Source organism: Trachurus trachurus (assembly GCF_905171665.1).
Source record: "Trachurus trachurus genome assembly, chromosome: 24".
Classification (NCBI taxonomy): Eukaryota; Metazoa; Chordata; class Actinopteri; order Carangiformes; family Carangidae; genus Trachurus; species Trachurus trachurus.
In genome coordinates this window covers 16,613,532-16,640,755 of record NC_139910.1, presented here as the reverse complement: position 1 = coordinate 16,640,755, position 27,224 = coordinate 16,613,532, and the positions used below count along the sequence as shown (strand labels likewise).

At 43.3% G+C, this 27,224-nt stretch overlaps 2 protein-coding genes across 2 annotated transcripts; both read left to right on the top strand.

Moving 5' to 3' along the window:
- The first annotated feature begins 281 nt into the window (after positions 1-281).
- pinx1 (PIN2 (TERF1) interacting telomerase inhibitor 1) lies at positions 282-21,399 on the top strand. The gene is made up of 7 exons (XM_084000769.1): positions 282-307; positions 1,036-1,145; positions 1,255-1,347; positions 1,951-2,035; positions 3,205-3,294; positions 7,415-7,491; positions 19,587-21,399. Exons 1-7 carry the CDS (start codon positions 289-291, stop codon positions 20,301-20,303), a joined length of 1,191 nt encoding a protein of 396 aa, XP_083856895.1. The 5' UTR covers positions 282-288; the 3' UTR covers positions 20,304-21,399.
- A 2,203-nt stretch (positions 21,400-23,602) lies between these two features.
- On the top strand, positions 23,603-27,200 carry sox7 (SRY-box transcription factor 7). The gene is made up of 2 exons (XM_084000663.1): positions 23,603-24,117; positions 25,185-27,200. Exons 1-2 carry the CDS (start codon positions 23,886-23,888, stop codon positions 26,177-26,179), a joined length of 1,227 nt encoding a protein of 408 aa, XP_083856789.1. The 5' UTR covers positions 23,603-23,885; the 3' UTR covers positions 26,180-27,200.
- Positions 27,201-27,224: the final 24 nt, after the last annotated feature.

Genomic DNA, 27,224 nt, shown 5'->3' with positions numbered 1-27,224 from the left:
TCATTACCAACTTTGCACACGTGTAATTTTTCAAACTGTGTGGCGCCCTCTGTTGGCGAAGGAAATAACTTGCAGTTATACGGAATGAAAATAGTAAAAGTATTCACTGTTGAAATTAAATGAATAGAACTAACTATTTTAATGATTTCATACTCATGGATCAGGACACAGAAATAACATTTTTACGTGTACATTAACAACAACAACAACCCGCGCGGTGAGACATTTTCTACAGGCATTTTACAGGAAGCCTACTCACGTTTCGTCAAGCTGGTTAAGGACCCCAGGATGTCCATGCTTGCTGAGCGTATGTAGTTTTCCTCTACAGTTTTTATGGATATTTCGCTTTTCTTTTGATGTAACTCTATGTATTTATGTGATTTATGTTCGTAAAAACCGCCGCTAACTATTGTCAAGAAAATTTCTTTCGAAAATAATCGTTATGTTGTATTTGAACAAGTGTCCCGGTAGCTAGCATTAGTATTAGCATTAACGTTAGCTAAAGCACTCTGGGTAAACACGTGTTTTCCCCTTTAACTCTGCATCTTTTCTACAGGAACGCGTCATTAGTTAATTTTATCAAATATTTTGTCCTAAATAGTCACATATATTTTACTTGCAGTGCTTTTAAAATAAACTTTGCACATTCGTCGTCTCGGTTCATGACCTGGACTTTGCTTTTGGTCTCGCGCTGTGAACGATGACAGCTGTCAGTCATTAGCCTATGTTTACAGACATCACAGACCACGAGACGGCATAGTATATGGTTTGTGAAATAACTGAGACACAGGACAGTATCACGATGTGAGACTGACAGCCATATGCTTAGTGTTTAATCTGTCTCTGTGTATTGTAGTTGTGGAGTAAACTGACTATTACAGTTCATATTTCTCAGCTATGTGTTGATTCTTGATAAACAACAGTTTAAACTGTGATTGCACATGGATCAGTTGGAGTCAGCTGGTCTTACCCTGACCCCCTCATGCGGTGTTGGGGTGATTGTTATGTAATGATACTGCTGCTCTCTCCTTGCAGCCCGGAAGAAACAGAAGTGGTCCGTTGACCCCAGGAACAGCGCCTGGAGCAAGGATGACTCCAAATTCGGCCAGAAGATGCTGGAGCGAATGGGCTGGTCCAAGGGCAAGGTATGTGAAGAGATGGAGCTCTCTCTCTTTTTTTAAAACATGGACAGTGAATGGCTAAGTTGCTGACTTAGTGTGTGTCTCATGACCTTATGTCTTTCCTCTCAAAAAGGGCCTGGGCAGGACCGAGCAAGGCTCTACTGACCATATCAAAGTAAAGGTCAAAAATGACAGTTATGGGCTGGGAACCAACGTCAGCCACGAGGTGAGCTCTGCCAGCATTTAATGATTTAACAGTTATGATTCATTTTGTAGGAACAATGTGGTTTTTTTTAAAGTGTTGTATTGAGGAGATTTATTGAAACTGCTGAAACACCTATAAGCATTTTTCTTGAGTAGTATTGCAGTCTCCCTTATTAAATGATAACTATTTCACATGTGAATTACACTTTTGCTGCACAAATACCAAGATTGACCCTTTTGATACCTGATTTTAATGCACCATAGCAACATCACACTCGTCTCACAGCAATGTGACATAAAATACTCTCTTAGTAGATAAAACTAAAGCTAAAATCTCCCCAACCAAACTCACGTAAACCAGTGTGTGCATTAGTAACAGCATAGCATAAAACAAGGTGGTGTACATCCAGCTGTCACTACCTCTCTCATTATTCCAACATTAAAATCATCACCCGCTTGTTTTGCGCCCAAACTGGTAACTAGTGTGCAAACCACAAACCAAGCCTTTTTGTATGAGCCTTTTAAGTTGGTTACATTTACACTATTTACACTTTTTAAAGTAAAAGCACTAAACAGATTTGTTATTGTTGAACATAATAACAGGTGAAATCTGCTGTGTTTGCAGGACAAGTGGATTGCCCACCAGGATGATTTCAATGAGCTGCTTGCTCAGCTGAACAATTGCCATGGTCAAAACAACAACAGTAACGGTGTGTACACAACGTTTGATCTGTGCAGCAAATGAACTTGATGAACTTGTATAATGTGGTGTCAGCTCTATGGGTTAATCACATTTCAGGCATTAAGTAACTCTACTTGCTTTTGTTTAAAGGGACAACGAGGAGTTTCTATTCGGTTATAAAAAAGTCTCACGTTCATGTGGATGAATCTCCGCTACCCACACTTGTTAATGGGCCCATTTTCGATAAATATATCGTTCTGTCTCTATCGTTATTTTGTTATTATTAGTGGTGGCGGAGATGCTGGTCGAGCCGACCAGCGTTTTTTACTTTCGGTTTCGCAACGAGTCATGAGAATAACGCAGCTGAATCGCCGTTTATGGTCAGAACTACGACGGTATGTGAACCTCTTTGAACCTCTGACTTTAATTCTTGATGAATGAAAACATGAGTCCGTCTTGCGCCGGTCAAAAGAATTTTACGGTGCGCGCGGAGGCTCATAAATGTAGTGTGAAAACGCTTCGCTTTTCCAAACCTCCTCGTTGTCCCTTTAAGTACTTCTTTTCCCACTGCATTAGTAGTAGTAGTTTTTATATTGTTTTCATGTTTAGGAAAAGTAGTGTCCACAACTTTAGCCTAATGAAACCCTCAAAAAGAGCTGGTACCATGAAGTGGAAAAGGGCCACTTTGTAAAAATAAACACTGCTCTTTGTCTAAAAGTTAATGTACTATGATAAGTTGTGATTAAATTGTTAGATATTTTTTTGTAGGTAGTGATATGGAAATGCACTGAACAATATATTACTCAGTCTGGCACTGGTAGTTATCACCATTTAGAGTTTAGAGTTACTTAAGCTGTGTTTTTAAGATGTATATTTACTCATTTTTTGATCTGGTATCTGTGCCAGCAGCCTCGAGATGCAGTGCCACATGTGACAAGAACAAAGTCAGGCCATATGCAGCCTTTCTGGTTGGTTGGTCCATGCGTTGACCAATAGGGGGTGCCATGGTGCAACATTTAGTAAAGTCTGAATCTAGTCACTGTCGCATAATGAACATAATTGTTGTCACCATGCTAGAAGACAAAGCACATCGATGAGTGATTTATGGGAGCTGGCAGAGGTTCTGTGAAATTATACTGAACATTTTGAATTTGTAACTACATTTGACTGTGATGAATTTTTCTTTATAATCTGAAGAACCTCCACCAGATGAGCAGAAAGGCTTCAGCTTGGAAGAGAAATCCAAGACCTCCAAAAAGAGGGTCCATTACATGAAGTTTACTAAAGGTGGGTTTGCCATTCAACAACTGATGTAAAACAGATCAGAGGAAAAATGTGGGAAGATGCACACAGTGATTTACATCTCTCTAATCACTCATTACATCGGGTACTTGAAAAACATCTTCTGTGGTGTCCTGCAACAAACCCAAACAGACTGGACCCAGTGTTAGTTTTTAGGGAAAACTCCACCACCACTAACTCATTGGTGCCTCTGCTTTTTCAGTTTTCTTCCATAGTATATAAACCTATGTGTCACCTGCATGTATGCACACTGACAGCCTCCTTTCCCCCTCGTTGAGCCTTTTGCACTTGGCTCAGACCGCAGACGCTGATCAGGGTTCTGTCAGCCTGTGCTGGGTCACTTGGCCCGGGTCAGTGCTAGGGGAGGTTATTAATAACCCTTTCCTTCTACTTTCATTACTCCTTTACACGTCAGGAAGTCAAGATTTGCCGGTCAAGGCCAAGTACACTGATAGGCATGAGGAGGAGTTTGGTGTTCAGGACCACTGGAGACCAAAATGAATAACCACTAGCCCATATTTTACTGCTGACTGGCTAAATTGAATGTGCAGCATAGTTGAGTAATAACGTGAACAATTTTGTGGGAAAATGATCAAAGTCAAAATTAGTTTTGCGTTGCATTTAGATTTGCATGTTTTTAAGCTTCAGTAGCTGATATGTTTAAGTATTTTGTTTTAATTAGACATTTTACAAGTCATCATCAAATATGCACACATGTAAAAGTGCTAAATCTGTAACGTTGTGTTACTTGGTTCACATCTCTCTCATCAGGTCAGCTTACATGGGAAAACAAAATATCTTAACTTTTGCCTCACCTGGAAGAGGCTTTTATATTTTACGTCATTCAATAGCTACTTCCTGTTTCCTGTTTGGGGCATCTGGCATGTCCATTTACCGGCCCCCCAAAAACAACAGCTCCCAGGGGCTGTGCGTCCCATTAGATGACCCCTCCTGATAAAGCGTGGCCTTAGTCTCTCCCCCAAGACCCTCTCCCTGTTTTTGTGATCTTAATTTGGCAGGAGCCAGAAAAAGCATGTCCCTGACAGAAGGGATGCACCAAAGCACACTGAGGACACGAAGCACAGATATTATTGGGAGTGATGGTGACTTTTGGTTTTCCTCACTTTGCACAACAAGACCTTTCTGCCCCTGCTCTTAACACATCCTTCACACGAACAACAAATGATGTAGCAGTTTTTCTCAAGTTGAAAGTTTTGTGACTCACACAGATGCACTTTTGCCTCAGTTTGTGTCCCCATTCTGAGTCTTCATCTGTTTGAGCCAGGTAAAATGTGATATAAAGAGACAACATGAAAAAGCAGCAATGTTGCCCTCATGACCTTTCATCACATTTGCATAGGAAATTTGGATTAACTTGGGGTGTTTGGAGAATGTTTTACCAACTAAATCCAAAGTTTTCCCTCAATGGGGACATTTTTTTTTATCTCTGCGTTATGAAAATGTAAGGTCAGGTATCATTTGGATTTTGAGCTGAAATCGGCTTATTCAAATTACAACAACTAGCTAATACTAATATAGTAAATGGCCTCACTGACCCCGTGAGTGAAGACCTCAAACAATGGCCCGCACAAGACGGACACATTTATGTCTTGTTTCCCCTCTGAACGTCTCTGTTGACTGTGAACTTGGGCTTTTTATTGACCTCGCATTAGGATGCACTCGTACCCCAACCTGTTGTCAACTAATAACGTCTGATCCCTCAAGGCTTTAGCTTTAATCCATTTGTGGAGATCCTGTCCATTATCAACACCAACTGTTTTGTAAATGTCAGCGGAGGTGGAAGAGCAGGTAGCACCTCACACATTTTCTCCCGCTTGTCCATCATTTTTTATTTTCTCCAACTGTCAGAAAGCAGAGAGGGGATGCAGATTAAAGTGGAAATGCTGGTGGGAATGTTTTCACTGAAATTCAATCTGGGCACTATACCTGTCAATGCAGCTGTGTTTGGCAACACAACACCACTATAACCTTTCTCTGCTCAAAGAGGCCTGCAACAGTTGCCATAGAGCGGAGGAGACGCTAGCGCTTCTTGTTTGTCTATAAATGTGTCATACCTAAATTGGAAACCTGAGAGTTCAGTTCTCAACCTGCCCTGAGCGCCCTGACAGACGTGAAGTTTCAGTGCACTTTGACTGTGAAACTGTCATTAGTTTCAATGTTGGAAATATTTTCTGACCCGACAGGCACAGGAAGTCCTATTTTATTCATTTATCCTTTTTTTTTTAAATGGTCTCCTTCTGTTGACTTTGCCTCCACTGTGTCCAGTTTGTGGTGCGGATCAACATGGGCAACCAAAGAGTTACCTGGCAACATGTAACCTGCCACGCCTGTTTGCATGCTTCCACTGGCTGCTCCGATGCTGGCTCTGCTCCCTGTGAAGCTGTTGCCAAGTTAAGGCTTTGTAATAGATTTAGTGTTGCTAAGCTGGTTACATGAGAGATTGAAAAAGTCAGGTACTACTCTCATAGTTCAGGATGTGCAGAGGTTCTCCATGGGCAAGCAAAGGTCAACCATTGAATCTGCTGTTAAATAGCTGGATTCATACCCTTAAAGATAAAAAGTCATTATGAAATGCTCAGTCTTTAACCAATTTACTAACCTTGGTGATTTCTTACTCAAATATTAGCCCCCTGTGGCAATGAGTTACTTATTGATTGATTGCCCTTGATATTAAACCTTGCAAAAACCAGCTGCAGCAACATCAGAGAGCTCCACCAAACATCTTAGTTTCCCCTCTCAGTGCATACCTCCTCCTCACTCTCTCCTGCCTCTCTCTCTCTTTTTTTTTATTGATATCCTGTTCACGCTGGCTCCCTCACTGCCACCACTGAGGATTGATGGCCTTTGTTTGTGGGGAAAGGCACCAAATTCTCTGCTGCTGAGGTCCGGGGGCCCACAGCATAAACTAGTAACCCAGTTTTAATTGCTGCCTCCATCTATCACCTGTCAGGGCAGCGAGGGTGGCTGATGCAGAATTTAACTACAGCTCTCCAATTCGTTGCTCCGCGCGGTCGGCGTCACCACAGCCTTTGGGCTTTTAGCGAAACAGATTTTAACATTACATGCATTCAGCTAATAATTGTGTTGTGTTCATTCCCTGAAGATATAACAGCGTTTTATCACGTTATCGCTCCAGTTGTGTGTTTTAACACAGGAGACATTGATGATGAGAGATTGATCGGATAACTTGAGTGTTTGCCAGGTAGAGATTTATAATTGTAGGGCCGGCCTGACTAGTTTTTCTTCATTTCACCGGTGACCGTGGAAACAGGCATGTATTCAATAACACTTGAGCTGCGTTCATGTCATCACCCTCCTGTGTAATGGTATCCACTCACCTTTTTAAATGTTTAAGGGACATGCAGAGTTAAGTTTCTTTTTATCAGAACATTGTTATTTGCACTTTCACCTGAAAGCCTGAGAATTTTGACAGGTACTTCCTCGTCCAAACAGCCGAGAGGTCGGATTGGGCATAATTTTTACATTTGACCTCAGTCTGCTGGTTAAGAAACACCATCGGCCCCCTCCACCTCCCCTCACCCCCCCTCCTCATTTATTTTAGTTTTCCACATTCTTTCTTGGTTTTACTTCTTAGACCTGCATGTGCAGTGGCTTTCAAAGCCAAGAGCAGGGGAGATAAAGGTTTAAAAGCAATAAATAACCAAATGTTATCAGAGCCTCGCTGAAGGAAGAGGATGCAGCTGTACGAACAGGACCCGAGACAGACAGACAACTGTGTGCTCCAGGAGTCTTTGAGGCCCGGCTTGAAAATGGGAATCCGGAGGCGTGGCGTGGCAGGCCTTGTCGTCGGTTTATTTTTCTTTGCTGTTTTATCCCTGGAGCAAGAAGCAAGCCACGCAAACCTATTTCTTTACATAGAGGACCCCCTCTCCCACCCCCACACACACAGACACTCACCCAAACATACACATTAAAGCACTCATGCTTTCATCTGCAACTATCAAGTTGTCTGGATAGGTTTAATTTTATATTGTTGAAATAAGCTGTGCTTCTAGTCGCTAGACCAAGACATGTTTGTATAAACAAAATAAATCATAAAGTGTTGTTCTTTTCTGTCTTGTAGGAAAGGACCTGTCCTCCCGCAGTGAAACGGACCTTAATTGTATCTTTGGGAAGAGAACAAGAGCTCCTAAAGATCAGGTAAGGGGCATGAACGTTTCCTATATTGCCTTAAAGTCATTTAAGGTGCAACAAAGGTTTTTTTTTCCCCCATCATTTCAACAGAGAATATTCCTAAGGCAAGATGAAAGTTGCTCCTGTAGTGAAGCAGTAGTTGTGTAAACTCTGAGGGAAGGCCCCTGACTCAAGTCAAAATCAAGTACGCATCGGGGGGAGGAGGAGATGGGAGACCTCTGGCCAGGTGGCTTGAGCTGATCTGCCTCTGTCTTGGTAATTAAGGATGACCACTGGTGCTGATGCCTCTATCAGCGGCTGTAGCATCATGTGATCTTCTGCCTCCACAGGGCCCGGCTCCTGAGCAGCCCGTGGCCTTAGATTAGCCGTGTCACAGCATGCAGCTTTTACGCTGCCAACAGGCCACTGATGGCGGCAACAGCACCTAAATCCAGTTAAAGGATTTGCACTCTTGCCCCCTACTTCTCTCCTTCACACTCTCCCTCCCCTCCCCTCCGCTTCTGTCTTGGAGCGCTCACATCGGGTAGTTAAATGTGCCAGCGGGCATTATTAAAGGCAAATCAAAATTGCGGTGAGCTGTGCAGAAATCTGAAATGATGACGCTTGCAAAAAAAGAGAAAAAGTTGTCTCTTTGCTCTTGGCATTGGTGGTTGATCACTTCAAATGTCACTTTGCCATTTGGCGTTCTGCTGGCCCTAACGCCTTTTTAAATGTAGCTTTCAGGCTCAGGCAGGTGCAAGTTGAATCCAAGCCCAGTAAGTTCCTTTTGGCTTAGTAATCAAAAACAAAACCTCTATTTGATCTCTTCTTTAAAAAACAGTGCTTGAATTGTTATTGTCAGAGATGAAATGTGGAAATAAATGGGGCTTACAACTGTGTCACACCACATATCTACACCGAGGTGAAAGACGGTAAGACATTTTTAAATTTTAGTGAGATTTCCGATGCTGCTTCAGCGTTATTATGATCAACTAAAGCAGATTTCTGACTTTGCATTCACATAAACTGTAGCAATTTCAATTGTAAAGATGTGAGACATGGTGCAATAACTCAAAACTGCTATTTTTTCAACGGATTTATGAGTCCTCATTTACGTTTGCCGTGATAAGTTCTGCTGACCCCATACAGAGCCACAAGGACAATGATAAATGTAGCTTTTGGACTGAGAGACACAGAGAAGCCTCTTGCTGGCTTTCTCTGTTTATCTCAAGCATTTGGCTTGAAGAAATTGGCATCTTGAAATCCATAAATTGTAGAAGGAAAAACCCCTTGTCTATTCCCCTGCAGGTGCTGAGCCATAACATCACAATGGCCGCTGCTCCCCAGCTGATTAACATTGGAAATGCAGGCAATATACACCATCATTTTCTCCCTAATCGTTTGGTTATGGGTTGTTATTTTTCCGCCAGGAGGGACACCATTGACCATATCGAAAAGACCGAACACAATTACAATGGCTTCCCATGAGGCCTTGTGTTAAAGCCCAGCAACATCTGAGGTTGCCGGGAAGAGGTAAAGAGGGTGATGGCCCAATCAAGCTTTAGGCATTGTGCATCGAGTGTCCTGTGAGTGTGTGTGAGTGACACCGCCAGTGACCCCTCTGTTCACACTGATCTGTGCTTACAGTTCTCCGCCACCACTGTCCCAGCACAAAATGTGATCTACAGTGTGCCCACATGCAATAATCTCCATAGCCCACACTGCTGTGTCCCTGCACGGTGATTGTATAAACAGTGTGCAGCTCAGGTTCGGCGCTGGAGTTGAATTTGTAGTTTGTTCAAGCCGCCGCCGGTCGCATTATCGCACATCTGCATCCTGACGAGGTGAGGCCAGGAGGACCCTCACCCAAAATCTGGATCGGCTTCTCCAGGACTGCCCACCTTCCTCCTCATGAATCTTCCAGCACTTCACCCACCACCCACTGCTGTTTCTCCAATCCCTCCACCCCCCCCCCCACCCTCTCTCCCCACTGCTGGGGTTTTCCTTCCTCTGCAGTGATGTGCTTCCTGCTCGCCTCTTATCGCTGCTCACAACACTCCCCGAAATGCGCACACACACACACACACGCGCAGAGCAGTCCCACATGCCTCTGTTCATCAAAGGCAACATTGGATGTGCTGAAAAAGAACATATGAGCAGATGGGACAGATTATCAACCCCTCGGTGTTAATTGGTTATATTTAGACGGCTACCAGTCTCATCGTGTTTATTCATGTTGCCCCTGAACTACTGCCCTTAAAGTAGTTACAATAAATAATGTTACGCCCTGACCAGATCACTAGAAAACGGATAAATTACTCTTTTTTTTTTCTCTCCACCCATTCGTGCAGCCACATAAAAATGTATGCTTAAGACCATTATTTACACTCCCTGACCGGTGAGGGTTATCAGGTTGTGGTGGAGCACCTGTCCATCTATACGACTCTCTGTTATCCATCACACATCCCACGCCTGCGAGCCGTCCCCCCCTCCCCGCCTCTTCTCCTGCCTCCTCTTGTTCCCCTCAACACAATTACTCACCTCATGACAAACGACAGGCTCTCTCTGCCGAGATATCAAAAAGCCCCGGCCACTTTCTAAATGAAGGCACTTTGGCAGCCCCGTGCTCCCCGTGCTTATCGGCGGGCGAGCAGTGCCCCTGGCCGTCCTGCGTCCCCCCCCGCCCCTCCCCACTCCTCCCTCCTCCTCCTCCTTCTCCACCACCCCCGGCTCTCCGTGCCCTCCTCAGGGGGTTTAGTTAGGGGAGCCACATGGAGGGCCAGCCCAGCTTGATTTATCTCCCTTGCCCCTCTGCCCGGCCACTCAGGCAGGCCGAAAGAGCCGACGAGGCTCCAACGGGCCTCAGCTCGAAAGCCCGGCATTAGCTGAAATAAACCATTCTGCCGCCCAGTGAAAAATGTCCTCTGATTGGCTAATTAATCAGTCAAAGGGGAGCGACGCGGCTTGTGACTTGAGGGACCCAAGCGGGCGACCGCAGAGGGCCTGCTGATAAATAGACTCCCCGCCGATTCATACATCAACAAAAGTTAGTCATTTTTTAAAGCCGCCAGCTCAGATGAAAGGTGGAAACAAGCCATAGCTTTATGTTTCCACCTACATTTTCTTCCACGTTCCTTTTTTGTGAATTAAGACGCTTGAGTTTTTTTCCCCTTTGTCTTAAGCCACATTTTCAAAACAATATCTAGTTTATGATATTTTGAATATTGAATGTAATGAAAATTAAATTGGAATTGAATCTGTTTGAATTGGAGACTGCTTCAACCTCTGCATCATCAGTGAATATAACTTTTATCTCTGTAAAGAATTAAGTTTTGTGGTGAACTCTGACAGCTATTTGACAATTAGAAACATTGAAATGATTAGTGCGTTGATCATTTCATTACCTTGGCACTCCCTGAACATGTCAGGAAAGAAAAATGGTTGAGTATAACTCGGTACAAGCCCTGTTTTGACGGCTGAACCCTCCAGTCAGACGGTTGGTATGGCGCACCCTGCTCCCGGGTCAGCGTGACCTCTGCGGCCTCTCCCACTCCCACTCCCGCTCAGGCACAAAGGGCCCAGGATCGGGGGCCTCATCGGGTGGCACCTGTTGCACGTTCTTCCTGCCCACGCGTCGTCCACATGAAGGATCGCACGTCTGCAGGGGCTCCCCCGGTACCACCATCTTAAGGAATATGGAGCCAGGGCGATGCAGGGTCGGGGGAGGGTGGGGGGGGCTCAGCGTTTGGCAGATGCGTCGGCGAGGCGTCTTCTGTGCTTTGCTGACAGCGCAGAAGCAAAATGTGTTTTCAGGTCAGAAATCATGTGCAACTCTAGTTTGCAAGTATCAAGTAGAGGTTGTTACCGTGGCCTGTGAACAGTGACATGAGTTGGTGTTCTACTTTTCATCTTGTTGAAGTTATCCAGATGGTTATTGGTTATTGATAAGGCACAAATACAATGTAGTCAACATTGTCGTAGCTTCAATAAACACAAGACTCAGACATGTTCATTTTATTCCAGCTTGATTCGTACAAGTAACAGAATCAACCATTAGTCTAGTTTAGGTCATTTTAAAGCTGTTGTTTTTCCATATTTCTGTTTTTAGGATGGAAGCTGATATTGTTTCCGTTAGAAGCTATCACAAAATATATTGAAGCATTTATTTCAGCAGATTTGTTGTATTTGACTTCTTCAGTGTTTGTCTAAACCAACAGGATCACTCTTCACTTAGTGCAGAGGCCCACTGCTCTGTATAATTGACAGTATAAATAGAAATGCGGCACCAAAGCAGAGATTTTCTTTTTTTGGCTCAGTTGTCCGTTACCTTGCAGGGTGGATCTGTTGAAAGGGGACGCCGGTGTAAACGTGCGCTGTCTCAGTGTGTTTGGCGCAGTTTGAATGGGCCAGTGCACTCACGCAGTGACTTTGGCTTATTGTGAAGCTGAGGAGCTCTAATTCATTCTCAGATAACATCTAATTACCTCAAGCAAGAGTTCTCCCTTTCTTGAGCAGGTTTGTTGACAGGCCCTTTCGCTTCTACCGCTGAAAATATCAAGACCCGCCAAACGTCCCCCCCTCCCCACCTCCTCCTCCTTTCTGCAAAGACACACACACTCACACACACCACGCATTTACCACCTACCTCCCTGGCAGTTGTGTGGACTGCTCCCTCCTGGCCATGCCAGCTCGCTGACACTTACAGATTAGCACAGGACAAAAAAAAAGAAAGAAAAAGAGGGCGTCCGTCTCTTAGTTACGGGCCTAAGCTGGAATACATGGGGCCAGGGTAATTACCGCCTGGTGAAGCTAACCGCCCAAAGATTTTCCAGCCCTCTCGGCTGTTTACAGCCACCGACTACCGTTTAATCACTGACTCTTTAATCTAATAAATCACAGCTGGGGAAAATAATCACTGTATCTTCCCTCTGTGCGGTTGGGGCGGAGGGACCCCTCTGCTCTTGAGGAGGGCTTTGTCGGCGAGCGTTTGCAGTGTTGAACAAGCACAGGGTAGTCACGCTGCATGCATAATGTTGTCTTCATTTGTTGCTTATGATAAACGTTCTCGCACTGGGCACAAAGTGCAATTTTTCAAAAGCCATTTTTTTGGTGTTTTGTCTTAACTACGCAGAGAAAGTATGCCTTTAGCAAACGTATTGCTTTGTGGAGGCTTCCATGTGTGGCATTTAATGTACGCAGGCAAGATCATTTTATAGTTCTTAACTTTGTTTCCACGTGTTAACATCAGTCCAGCAGAAACGAGAGATAATTATTTGGATGAGTTTGAAGGCAGTGGTGTTACTTCAAAAATATTGATGTCAACTGAAGAGTTTGCTTATTTACCAGGGAATAAGGTATCCACCTGTTTTTCTGTCCGCCCACATCAGGCTCATGAAGGATGGGCTGCTGGACCTGCGCGCTCATCAGGGAGAGACAGCTGGCTAATCAGGGCCTGATCCATAGACCTTGAGTATCGCCAAATTTATTATTGTGGCAGGACAATGAGGGCACACTCATGCAATTACAGACCCAACCAATATTGGCTAGAATTTATTGAAGAAAAAAAAAAGCAAGTAATGCAAACAGGCAGTTTTTAAGAAAATAAATGAGCAACTGCAGCTTTGTCAAATGCTAATTAACATGTGAGCCAGAAGGTGGCTTTTTACCTCTAAAAGCTGATTAGTTTTATACAACTGTTCATATTTACCTATTTGATAACTTCATAAATCTAAAACAAGTACACTTTGTGACCTTGTGTTTGCATCGTCATTAAAAATGGCAAATTAACCAATCAGATCTGTGTTAACTCAACTTTTTATAAATAGAAGTGCACTGCATGTCTGTAGGGTTGTGCATTAAAAACCTTCCAGTACTGCAGAGAGTTAGGTGTCTTGTTCACTCAAATTTTTTGTGAGCAACCGCATTCACTGGTTTTATCGTTGCATCAGCAGTATTGGGCTGGCAACGTTCCAGCGTATAGCTATGAATTTTTACAACTCACCTGTGTTCATAACAAATAGATCGTACGCTTGTTGTGTGATTTTGAGTGTGATTATCAATTACTAAAGTTGTATTGTGAAAGAGTTGCAGCCGACCATTGTGTATCATCTCTCACAATCAGATCAGTATGTAATCTGTTCGGTCTGTTCTGTCAGACGTCATGTGTTTAAATGATTTCATTTTAAACAGAAAAGAACTGATCAGCAAATGTTTGATGTTGAGCCCACTTTTAACTTTAATAATAGGTCAAATGAAAATAATAGGGCTGGCCTGTGCTGATCCACAGAATCGGTATAAGAACTTACAAGCATTTACAGAAACACCAGGTGAATTCCCATCTGGATCAATATATCACAATTCTTAATTACTGCAATATGCAGGATATTGCAAAAATGTTTAAAATTGCAATAACATTGTGTTCCTGTTGAGGTATCATGGGGCCTCTGGTGATTTCCACCCCTAGTTTTTTTGACAGTTTGACAGTGATTTAATGCAACCTGACTAGAGAATTAAATGGATGGAAACACAACTATTTGATAAAATTAAAGTATAGTTGGGTTGAACTAGGCTTGGTCTTGGACTGATCATATGTTACAAAGACAGACATTCACTACAAGTACTGATGATGGAGTTTCAGTCTCACTTTATAAATGGCTAGACATGACACAGCCGTTTTTATTGCTCTATGAAGGTTTTAGATTCAGTCGGTCATCCATCGAATACATTTTTCTACTAATCTTGTTGTGTCCAAAAAGTTTCACATGCACTTTAATGAACCGTCTCCACCATCCCTCTGCTGGCTTGATAGACTCTGCTACTGAATATGTTGGCCTCAGTATCTTGGCACTTTGGCACATGTCTTAGCGTTGGCTTTCCATTGGCTACATTAGCAGGGAGAGATGGAACTGGAGTGTCTTGAAGGAGGCGGCCTGTTGAATGTCTTCCCACCCTCTCCTTTTCTCTGGGACCCTCTGCGGGCCCTCCCTGTGTTCCCTGCCCAGCCCCAGCCCCCGCCAGGGGGGAGCGCGGAGCAGGAAGGGCCCGATAGCCAGCCAGACCGCTCCTCTGCCGAAGGAGCCTTATCTCAGACCTGCACACAGCGCACTGAGCGCATCCTTTTCCTGGGGTTCTGGGTCTGGGAAGAGGAGGAGGAGGAGGAGGAGTAGACACGACTGGATATAGGTGTGTTCTCCAACCCTCCAGTCGTCAGCCCCACTGTGTTGTAGCCCGAGACTCCAGTTTTTGTTAGTCATTCTGTCCATATTAGAAATTAAACAGATTTTATGAAATGGTTTTATATATTTTTAGATGTGGGTAGTAGACCTACATCTACATCTCAAAACCTATATGACTATATAGCATTACACCGTAATCTCATAAGAAAATGTAGTGTAGTTTTTCACTATTTTTTAGCAAAAAAAGGAGAGAGAAAAAAAATATTCAACCTGATGTTGCCTTGTGTTGCAAACTCTAGATATTGCTGTCAATATATTGACATTGTGGAGTCACTTTACTCACAGTTCACCTCCTAATTACTTTGAACTGATCTTTTAGCATCATTCCTAACTGTGAGGCAGCTGGAGGATCCATCCTGCAAGGCTCCACAGTATTTATTAGTTTGTAGTTAAACCACAGTTGTTAGCACCCTTTTTGCTAGCAATTTCAACAATGCAATGTCACCACTACACAACAATTGCAACCGTAAAAAGAGGATAGTGTCAATGCTGCTATAACACAGGGCTGGGCGATATATCGATATAAAAAATATATCGATATATTTTTTAATGGGATATGGAATTTGACCATATCGCATATATCGATATAGTTCAAATTTGCGCTGTGATCCTTGCTCCATTCAGGCTGCTGATCTGGAGCTCCCTGCACTGCTCGCCGCGCTCCGCTCCGTCCCTCCTCTAACTATTTTATTCATGCTTCAGACCGCTGCTTCACCAGCTGACCGAGAGGAACGCACGAGTCCACGTCGACCTCGTTGCCGTTAACGAGCCGAGCCGCGGCTCTAGAGGCTCAGTCAGCTGCTGTAGCACGGCTGTTAGCTGTTATTAGCCGTTAGCACGTCGTCCCCTGCAGCAGCGTCAGAGCTCCAGACCTCTGTGAGCCGCGGTGCTTTCACCAGATACAGCTCGTAAAAAGGTTTGCGTTTACCCCATGGATCTATGATATAATACATCCATGGTTTACACACGTTTGTTTTCACTCTGGTCCAAACCGTGGGTCCGTGAGTGTCACGTGACGTTTCCATGACGACTGACCGGAAAAGACGTGGGGCACGTCACGTGCCTCCAGGTTAAAAAAAAAAATCTCTGAGAAATAACAGAGACACAAGGCAGTTGTTGTTTTTTAGTTTTTAGTGCAGACAATTGATAGTTTTTTTTATTTCAAGAGTGCCTTTCTATAAGACTCTGCTATAGCTGGTGTTTATGTTACAGAAATGTCTTATAATAAATTATACATGATAATGACAATATTTTCAAATTTCCAGCCAACTCTTAACATTGATCTTAGAAGAGGCCTTATGGAATCACGCCTTCTAAAATCCATTACTCCATTACTTTGATTTCAAAAAAGGTACTCTTGTCAGGCAGTATTTATGTTTATATTTTGTTATTTGAGCAACTGAACATTTATTCATGAACCAGATGAAGAAACCTGTTTATTATTTATTCATTTGATTTTGCAACTGTTCAGTGAAATAGCCGGTTTCAATAAAACTACCTGTGACTTGTCATATTTGGCTTTAATTTTGACTGAACATTTGCTCTCACTTTGCGGAAAAATATCGGGATATATATCGTATATCGATATTCAGACAAAATATATCGGGATATGACTTTTGGTCCATATCGCCCAGCCCTACTATAACATCAGTAAATCAAAACAGAGTATTTCTTCACTGACAGAAAGGCAAAGATCTGCAGTAATGTCTTTGGCTCTGTTGGTAGGAAAGAAATGAATGCAACATCTGATTGTTTGTTTGAAGTTGGTCTGTGATAGATGTTGATGGACAGATGGCTTATCCAATCATCTGCCAGGTATCTTTTCAAAGCATCTCCCTAGATATTTCTGTGTCTAAAAACATCTGGCCTATTTTTTCAGTAACTGTTTAGGTATGCAAACAGGTTTGTTTCGATATGGCCCACAGTCTTTGCAAGAGAGGAAATGCTTTCTTATATACAAAGGTCTAGAAATAACCCTAGGTGATATAATTTATTGATTTATTTATTGATCCTGCAGAACTTAAGTGTTTGATATTGTGAGGCTTAGGATGGGAATTGCATATCAACTTGTGCCTGCTGCCTAAAACACGCAATAGCTCCCACAGTCTTTGAGCTCCTACAGTAGTGGATGGCGAGTGATAAGAGGCCAGAGAAAATAACACACACCTGGAAATAGGGAAACACGATCTTAAGCATCGCTGCCAAGTTGTTTCTTAGCGACACGTTGCCCTCAGCTTTCGCCAACAAAAATCCTCCAGCGTTGCCAGCAAAACCAACTGGATCTGTAACGTTAGGTTCATACTGTACGTGTGTGTCCAGCCGGCGCTCAGCACAGCACTTTCCCCCTCCGTCGGATCAGAGTCTAATGGAGATCCCCAGGCAGTGAGGAAGAACCACAGACCAAGTTGCAGCCACTTGTCCCCTGATGAAGATGTTCCTCTCTCAGTCAGTCTCTCCTCCGTCCCCCCTCCACCTCGCTCATTCACCCTCTCCTCTCTCTTGAGAGTAATTTCACAGGTAGCTCTAAAGTGGCCCCCAGCCATCTTCCCCAAATCCCAGTTACATGTTGTTTGGCGCTGTCAGCTCTAAGCCCCATCTCCACTTTCCCAAGTAGAGAGGATGCCATTGTGCAGTAACAGGGAGTATAGATTTTCTCTGAGAAGTTGGAAAGTTTTGTCTAATGGCAGCACCTCACCTGAAGGGCCTAACCCCCCCCACCCCTTGTTAGAAGTTGGGGTTCTTTCCCGTCGAGGTCTGAGGTGGCAGAAAACTTCTCTCAGTCAGTTTTAAGTAACACCTGCCATATCATATAGCCTCAATCATGTCGGTCCGAGGCTTCTCAACCTGTTCAATTCACTTCAGATGGAATCATATTATGTAATACTCGGTCGGATCAGTTGAAGTCTTTCATGTTATTTTTCTTGCATAATTTAAAGCCTGAGGAGAGAATTTATGCTTGGGGTATATTCGCAGAGCAATCATTTTTGCTGTATTAATCAATATATTAGCCCACAAAAACAATGGTACGTTCCTTTATGGAAATATATTGACTTCTAGTGGGTTAAGACAAATAGCTTGCAGGATTTCACACAAGTCCCGAGAGGCTGCTTTAAAGAAACAACACTTTTGATAATCCTTAATTTCTGAAGAAACCAAATCATAAGCCGATATCCGATATAGTGTGGAGAAAGCCCAGCGCATGTGTCGGTATTTCAGTTTATTAGTTCCCACAAGACCTGTTTGCATGTGCGTCCACATTGTTTCACCCAACCATCAGTTAGCTTGTCTATCTCAATCAGCGTTGAGGGTTAAAATAGTGTAATCTGCATGTAAGAGTTTAAAGGCCACACCAAGAGGCGACTCGACACGACAATATTTTTCAATTTATCTCTGATCTGTAGGGTTTTTGAAAAATGCCGTCCACTCGGCCATCTCTGAGGTAATACACAGCGGCAGCATTGTTTAGTGCGATCCTCAGGAGGAGCTTCTGTATTCTTCTGGACGAATCATTATGCATTGAGTAGGCCATTAGGAAAATGAAGACAAATGGGTCGCAGGGGTGAGGTGACAAATTGTTCGTGCTGTAGTGGAGTACTGGACCCGGACCGTGTTGTGCTTCACAGTTGTAAAGTTGGCACTGTTTAACGTGGAGCCTGAAGGTTGGGGAGACTGACTCGTATCTCCAGACTGGAGGTGGTGTAACAAACCAAAACAAATGAGTGATGCTCTTGGTCCTTAATTTGATCCCTAATTTTAAGCTTTAATGATTTGTGGGCCAATTTCATTTCAACAGTCAGTGACAGTGATATTACTGTGTTTGTTGTAGCTGACAGCTGCATGAATTTATCTATAACAGTCATCTTAACAATTCATCTTTAACAACTTTTCATGATCATGTCATGTTACAAGAGGAAAGGTGTCATGATGGCGTGAGCATACGCGTCAAAACTGATATACAATCACAAGTAGATTCTTATAGCATCTCCTGAAGGATGAAGAAACTAGGGCTGCCCCCAAATAGTCGAACAAGCACTGGTCGACCAAAAAGTCATTAGTCGAGCAACATTTCATTGGTCGATTGGTCGCAGGAAAAAAGAAACAAACATTTGGAACCGTGTCTTGTCGAATAGTTGACTAATCGCCATAAATGTCTAAAATCTTTGGTCGGGGGCAGCCCTAGAACGAACATCACAGTATGTAAATTAAAAAGTAGACAAAAGAACTTGAGGAAAAATCAACACCTCTGATGGAAAATAAGTGGTCACACCAAATTTACAACACAATCTGTTGCTTACCATTTGTGTTTTCCTTCAAAGCTTTGAAGGATAAAGGTCTGACTTGTTGTCATTCTTTCTAATTGAAGACTGTTATATGGAGCAACTTGCAATAAATCATTCAATAATTTGCTGATACTGTAAATATCAGGAAGTGAACTGGTGTCACTCTGGGAACTGAGAAGTGGCTCCTGCGTGCTGTCAGCACTTATGTTTTTGTCGGTCTGCCCTCATCAGACACAGATGTTGTTTCATTCTGGTGGGAAAAGTCAACTCTCAGCTGTAGCTCTCTTTATTATCAAATAGCTGTTTCGGTGTGGGACATCGGTGCAGGAGCTGACTGCACAAGGACACACAGCTGGATATGTGGAACTACGTAGTGTTGCAAGAAAAAGATGAGAAGTGTCAGGTGTGACAAGTCTGAGATGCTTATTTTAAGGTGACGCTTTTAACACCTATTGTTGCATCAACATCCTTTTTCTCCTGGTTAATCTCTGCATGTTGACTGACAGTCACTTGAGCTTCTGAGCGAACCATTGTCTGCCGGTTATTTCTGTCTAGATGCTGCTTCAAAGACTAACCCCATATTGTCATTTGTGTGTTTTTGTTTTAGGAGAGCAACAGCAGCGATTCCCCGGGAGAGGCGGAGGAGAGTACGACTCCAGCTCCTTCCGATCTGGATCCAGAGGCCATCGCCAACACAGTGACCAGTACCCTCACTATGCAGGAGTACTTTGCACAGCGAATGGCTAAGCTGAAGAAGGCTCGGGGCCAGGCCCAGAGCGCTACGTCCCCAGAGGAGGCAGAGAGCACCTACGCATCGGGTCCATCTGAAGAAGCCAGTCCCGTCCACAGTAGCAACAACGACACAGAGGAGCCCAATAAGAAAAAGAAGAAGAAGAAGAAGAAGAATAAAGCTGAGGATGAGGTGGAGATGGTGGAAGACGACAGCAGTGCTCCCGCCGTAGTGGAAGATGTTGAGAACCAGGAACGTTCAAAGAAAAAGAAGAAAAAGAGGAAAATGGCTGAAAACGATAACGAGGGAGCTACAGATGAGAACAGCAGCGCCACCTCTGGTGTGGAGCAGAACTGTGAGGAGCAGCCTCCATCCAAAAAGAAAAAGCTTAAAAAGCACAAAAAGGAAACAGAGGTGCTGAATGGACACGAGGCATCTGAGGAGCAAACAGTTGAATCGGAGGTTGCACAGAAAAAGAAAAAGAAAAAGAAACATCAAGAGGATGCGAGTATTGTAGAAGGAGGTCAGGAGGAGGAGGTGGTGGTAGAGAGGAAATCTAAAAAGGACAAGAAAAAGAAGAAACATCAAGAATAGGGTGTAGTTAGGATCTGTGCTGTTATGGGTTCGGAGGGTAAATGCCTTTCCATGAGCCAACCAGCTGAACTGTCACGTAAAACCTTGTTTTCTGTCCACGATGAACACTTAGCTACAGCGAGGAGAGAGGAGCGTAATATTGGATCAAGCTTCCAAGTAAACTCTGACTCTGGGACCCACCACTGTTTCTGCAGATGGTAAAATGCCTTGATAAAAAGATGAGTGCCACTCACACCCTGAGCAGTGCATATAAAGTAAAGAAATATCATCTATAACACCTCATACAACCACATCGGTTTTTGTTGTGTCAACAAGCTTGTTAATTACTGAGTTTCTAAAGGTGCTGGTAGGAGGACTTTGATTCATTTAGCTAGAGACATGTTGGCTGCTTTCAGTCTTTAAGCTATAAGCGAAGCTAACCACAGCACCTATTGGTTGTAGTCTCATATTTACTGCACAGACATGAGTGGTTATCACTTGTTATTTAACTCTATTCAATTCAAAAGACAAATATAGGCCCAGAGATGTTAAACTTCTGTCCAGAGTCTATGTCTTTCTGTGTGCCTGGCTCCACAATGCGTAAACTGTATAACTCACATATCAGAGGGTGACAAAATATTTTCTTATTAGATGATTAGGTGAACTTAGCTACATTGTAAGGTTATCATATTTAATGAATGAAATATAAAATGTCCTACTATAATTCAAATTAGTTGAAGATGTTCATCCTGTCTTTGTCACTACTGTGTCAAAATGTTGTTTTTTTATTGCCATCTTTTTTTTCTGTCTCCATCTGAGAAACATAAGCTTTACTTTTTTGTTCAAGCAATATTCCAATGGCTTTTTTTTTTCTAGCCTGAAATTATTTAAATTGTATTATCAAATCTCAGTGTCTAATGAATTACTCCATATTGTTTAAGTGATCTAGAGTCAGTTATGTAACACCAACAGAAGTATGGAGAAATGAGTCATCTCTCTGATGTTGAATGAACAGATGTCATTAAATGGGGCTTCCCTTCTCTCTCTCTCCCTCTCACTCATCAGATGTATGCACTAAAAAACTTTGGTGCTTCACCAGAAACAACCCAGTTTTTAAATAAATTCAAATTGTTGCAAATGTTTTATTTATTTTTTCTATTCAAGGGAAATACATATAGGTGGGTGTGGATAAAGAAAATATAATAGAGCTGTGAAGACACACTTGAGCTGAGCAGCTGTACAGATCTAAACTTATTGTATCCAAACGTAGGCAGCTTTCACAGCACTCACCACTTCATGTTGCAAGCGTGTTACATAAAGTTATGAAATACTCTCCCTGACTTGACAGACCGACTCTTAACAAGCTGGTCTGGTTGAACGACGACTGAGTGGCACAAGTCAAAGAAGGGCACAGAAAGTACAGCTGTTAAATGTGACACATTAGGAACGTCACAGTTTTTCATGATTATTACTGTCAGCTAGCTTCTCAGGTGTCAAGGTGCATTTCCTTCTTCCTCACGTCATGTTAGTCATCCACCGAAAATATCTCGACTCAGTTATTACTATACCTGTTGGTTCCTGTAGCAGGTGGAGTAAATATTAGAAAATGGATTTTAAAAAATGGCTCTTAAACTTTGCTAAATTAAAATGTGCGTCATAACATTTTTTCCACCACTCTTCACTGACGTTAATACAGAATGATGCTGCCTGCTTTTATTTTGAAAATTGAAATAAACAATACTCAAGTGTGTAACAGCAGATTGTGTATGAGAAAGAAAAAGTAATTAAAAGTTGTGTTGCTATAGTGAAACTTGCCTCCACGCAGCTTGTACATAAAGACAACCCTTGCCCCCTCCTCAGATCTTTAGGAGCCACATGTCTTTTACACTGAAAGGGGTGAACAACAGCAGGCTGATAGGACTCACACCCACACAGCAGTGAACACACAGAGCACACATTAGTCATTTCAGAATCCCCCCTCTCTTTTTTTTTTTAAAACTCTGAGCTTTCACGTGTCCAAATTGCAAATCTGATGTGACACAGTGCCAGTCTGTGCTGCTGTGTCTGTGACTGAGTGGCCTCCATCAGCTCGTGCTCGGTCTGCTGTGCTGACTTTCACTGACTGCTCATCAGCGTGGCCCACGTCAGACCGGCAAGGAGGAAGTGCAGACCTATATATCACCAATGTGCCTGCTCTGCGCACAATCTGTGGCTTCAGGTGCCGTATCCTGTTCCTGTTGTGAGTGTGTGAGTGAGTGAGTGTGTGTGTGTGTGTGTGTGTGTGTGGGAGGGGGGGGTGTTCAAGTCTCAACACAAAGCCAGAGAGCTGACACTTGAGTTTGACGGGTGCTGCTGGAGGGCACCTCTCACTGACAAACATGTATTACAATTTAAGACGCACGTTGCCCGTGGATTAACCCTGGAGGAACAAAGTTGGAAATTCTTCATATGTGCACTTCGGTTACTCTCTCCTACCTGCACAAGTATCACAAAACAAGATATAGGTCAATATCTGACCTGTGATCAGAGGCAAACATTTGAGCAGTGTGCGTGTGTGTGTGTGTGACGGAGAGTGTGAGCTACTCAGTGGCTGCAGCCCAAGAGTATCCTGTCAACAGGAACTCCTGGATTTGATATGGCCACAGAAGGAAACTGATTTGTTTGTAGTGTGTGTTCAGTAGTTTTATCCCTCCTCTCACCCACAGACGTTTGCAGAAGTCCCAGAATAGGATTTTACTTAAAGATGAACAGTGAAAAAAAAAATTATAATTAATGAATGTTAAAAATAAATAAATAAAATGAACCTCCAAAAGTGGGAGTGTAGTGTTTTTGTTTGCTTAGGCATACCATGTCATACTGGCTTTGAGATTCAGTAGAAATCATACAGCGTCACTGAAAGTTAGTGTGTAATGTCGTTGACTACACTGCAGAACAAGTTTGTCAGGTGGAGGTTTTCCTTGTTGGTTGTAGTTGCCTAATCTCTGTTTGATTGTTACTACAACACAACAACTTTAATGCAAAAGATCTCTCTGTTTCCTGGATTGACACAACTTTGTAAATGGTGAGCAGTGAGTGGATTATTATGCTGGCTATCCTGTTAGTTTATGTGTTATCTGTCAGTGTGAGGTGTTGTTTTGTTGTGGGGCCATGTTGAAGTAGTTAGTAGTGTTGAAATGCTGCCTTCTCTCTCTTCCCTTTTCACGGGGCTCAACTTGCAATCAAGGAGGAGCCGAGAGTCCTCCGGGGTTTCTCCTGGAACCTGCTCCTCAAATATAAAGCGCTCCCCCCATCCACCAGGAAAGACTGAATCATAACTGACGAGGAGGAGCCGATGCCTGCGCGTAAATGTGCTCTCTCCTCAAAACCTGCACTGACATCTGACTGTAGCCTGTAGCTCTCTAGTCTTAGTCACAGCTGGATCTTTTTTTTTTCCTGAAACAGTTTAAGTGATTTTACTTTTTTTTTTTTCTTTTGTAAAAAAACAAAAAAGAAGAAGAAAAAAAAAATCAGCCCTCAGTGTGTAGCGGGCGCTCAGAGAGAAAGAGACCCAAACACACAACTTTGAGCCAGAGGCGCATCTGATCTGAAGTTTGGAGCGCGCAGATGGCGGCTCTCATCAGCGCGTACTCGTCGTGGCCGGAGTCCTTCGAGTGTCCTCCAGGAGACGGGGACGTGCCCGACGGACACGGCCCGCACAGGACCCCGGTGGACAAGGCGCCGGAGCCGCGGATCAGACGGCCCATGAACGCGTTCATGGTCTGGGCCAAGGATGAGCGCAAACGGCTGGCGGTTCAGAATCCAGACCTACACAACGCCGAGCTCAGCAAAATGTTGGGTGAGAAGAGAAAAAGTTATTTGGAAATTCAAGTTTGAACATATTTATGTATAGTTTTATATAGAATATTATATCAAAGTGTTTGTTTTTTTCATTATCATCACTGCTACTTTTTAAACTCTCCTCAAATGTATAATCCCTTCAGGCCTCCGTTGTTTTACAAAAGTTTTAATGTTGTGTCAGACGCCGAAAGGCAGGCTTAAATAAAAACAAAAATAACCTTCAATACTGTAAAAGAAAAAACAATAACTTTACTTTTTTATTGCTGCTTTTCCTAATTAGACGAGGTAAATTACTCGTTTAATTGAAGAGCCACTGATTCAATTTCTTGATAAAAAAATGCATTAAACTCAAAAATGAAGTCATCACATCATGATAAAAGAACAGTTTGGAAAATGAAAGAAAAGTGTGATTTTGCGTTGGATTGGCGACTTGGATTAATGTTATATGACAAGATCCAAATCTGGCATCTGCGTAAATCAGATACACAACCAGGCAGGCAAACTTACAAACTGCAATAACACGTAAAATACGACTTTATAAATGAGGCTACAATGGGTGATTATGTCAATCAGGCTATTCACTATTTACAGGTGAGTTTATTTGATACAATTCTGTATCAGAGAAGGAAGGAGGGGAGTTGATTGTTGGGTTTTAAAGTTTTCATACAGAGATTTCTTTTTTGTGTCTGAATAAATAAATCAAGACTTAAAAATTAAGATTTATTAAGCTGTATATTTATATAACTCTTTCTATATATTATAAAGTTCTCTTTTGCTTGATTCATATTAATGTAGCACCTTATTTTTTCCCATCTAAAAAGTGCAGGCCTGCAGATTTTAAAAACATTTTATTTTGATAATATTTAAAGCCTATAGTTATTTAACAAGTTAAAGAAATTGTATGAATGTAAGAAAAAATGTTATTTTAATATTGTATAATAACAAAAAAAACAGACATGAATTTATTGATCAGTTTATCAGAGTGAGTTGCCTTTTGCTTTGTTGAACCATATTCATTGTTTGTGGATAAAATAAAAAAAATGCGTCTGTCTCTTCCTCATCCAGGCAAGTCATGGAAGGCCCTGACTCCCCCGCAGAAGAGGCCCTACGTGGAGGAAGCAGAGAGGCTCCGGGTGCAGCACATGCAGGACTACCCTAACTACAAGTATCGGCCTCGCCGGAAGAAACAGCTGAAACGCATCTGCAAGCGAGTGGACCCGGGCTTCCTCCTGAGCGGTCTGCCTCCCGACCAGAACGTCCTGCCCGACCAGCGCGCCCTCTGCCACCCCCTGGACAAAGACGAGGGCAGCCCCAACGGCATGGGCGGAGGGTTTTCCAGCCCCAGCCCGGCTCTGCCCAGCGTCCGAAGCTTCAGGGACCACGCCGGTTCCAACAGCAGCTTCGACACCTACCCCTACGGCCTGCCCACGCCTCCCGAGATGTCCCCGCTGGACGCCATGGACCACGAGCACGTCCCCCCCTCTTATTACTCAACGTCTGGTAGCTCCTCTGTCTCCTGCTCCTCCTCAGCCTCCTGTCCAGACGAGCACCATCAGAGTCAGACGCACATGGGCAGCCCGCCCCCTTACCACACCGACTACACTCAGACCCCGATCCACTGCGGGGGCGCACACATAGGTCACATCTCTCACATGTCCCAGACTGGAGGAGGCGGTGGGCTGATCCCCGGGCCTCCGCTGTCCTACTACAGTACCTCATCCTTCCCCCAGATGCACCACGGGCTCCACCAGGGCCACCTGGGCCAGCTGTCCCCCCCACCAGAGACACACGGCCACCTGGAGACTCTAGACCAGCTGAGCCAGGCCGAGCTTCTGGGAGAGGTGGACCGCAATGAGTTTGACCAGTACCTGAACTCCACTGGACCCGGGTTCCATCACCCCGAGCAGGCCGGCACCATGACCGTTACAGGACACATCCAGGTGGCGTCGGCCGCCACCGCCTCTGCCACCGCGTGTCCCAGTAGCACCACGGAAACCAGCCTAATTTCCGTACTGGCAGACGCAACAGCGGCCTACTACAACAACTACGGCATCTCGTAAGCTTCGTTGCAGCAGCCGACTGTAACTTGTGACTGATAAGAGACTACAGGGTTTGAAATGAAGTGGTGAAGGAACGTGGGATGATGTTGCGCTTGGGTGCAACGTCCGAGCTCTCCTGTGTGTAATTTTCTAAAGTTATCGGCGCCCGTGAGCAACATCATCCCACCGTGATGAAGAAGAACTGGACTGAACTGATTACTGAGCAATATGATTGTCTGGAGCCGAGGAAAGAACAAAGAGCAATTGGAGGAGTGTGAAGAAAAGGGAGATGGACACCTCAGGGATGCAGACACAAAATACTATAGTATGCCACCTCCAGTTGTCATGAAATTTCTAAACCAGAAGAACAATCGTAAAAAGACTTGTCCTCCACTTGTAAATGTCACCAATTACTGTTGTCACCTAGGTGTGTACAGATGCTCTTTAGAAGCTAATTTAAGTCCTTTGATGTTTTGCATAAACGCTAACTGTAATGCTATTATCAACGCTTTCCATTCGAATGTTTGTATTTTATGTTCTCGCTCTCATTGTTTTGGGAGTCTTACCTCAGTAGTTGTAATTGAATGAGGTTTTAGTTGGACATTTCTTATGCAATTTAACAAAAACAGTGTGTAATTAAGAAAAAATAGGCGTTTATACTTCCTCTCAAGTACTTAATAATATATAATCATAACCTCTACGAAGAAAAATAATAATGGTAACTATAACTGTATGCTGATTTAGGTTTTGTGAAAGACAATAATTTAAAATAAAGGTCAATTTTTATATTAATGCAGTTCTACTTGGATAATGTGCCCACAGACAACACCACAACAGGAGTTTGTTCTTCTTACACCTGAACTGGAGATATTGGTAGTCACTGATAACAGATAGAGATAAGACATTGTGTGGTAGCAGAAGAAACACATTTCCACTGACACACGCACTGAATACAATCAGATTGCAAAATAAAAACAATAAAGAAAAGTAGGACTGCTGCTTAGTTTTTGGAAACGGTGCGTGCTACTTGTCCATCTTTGAATTCAACGTCACACTATTAATTCTC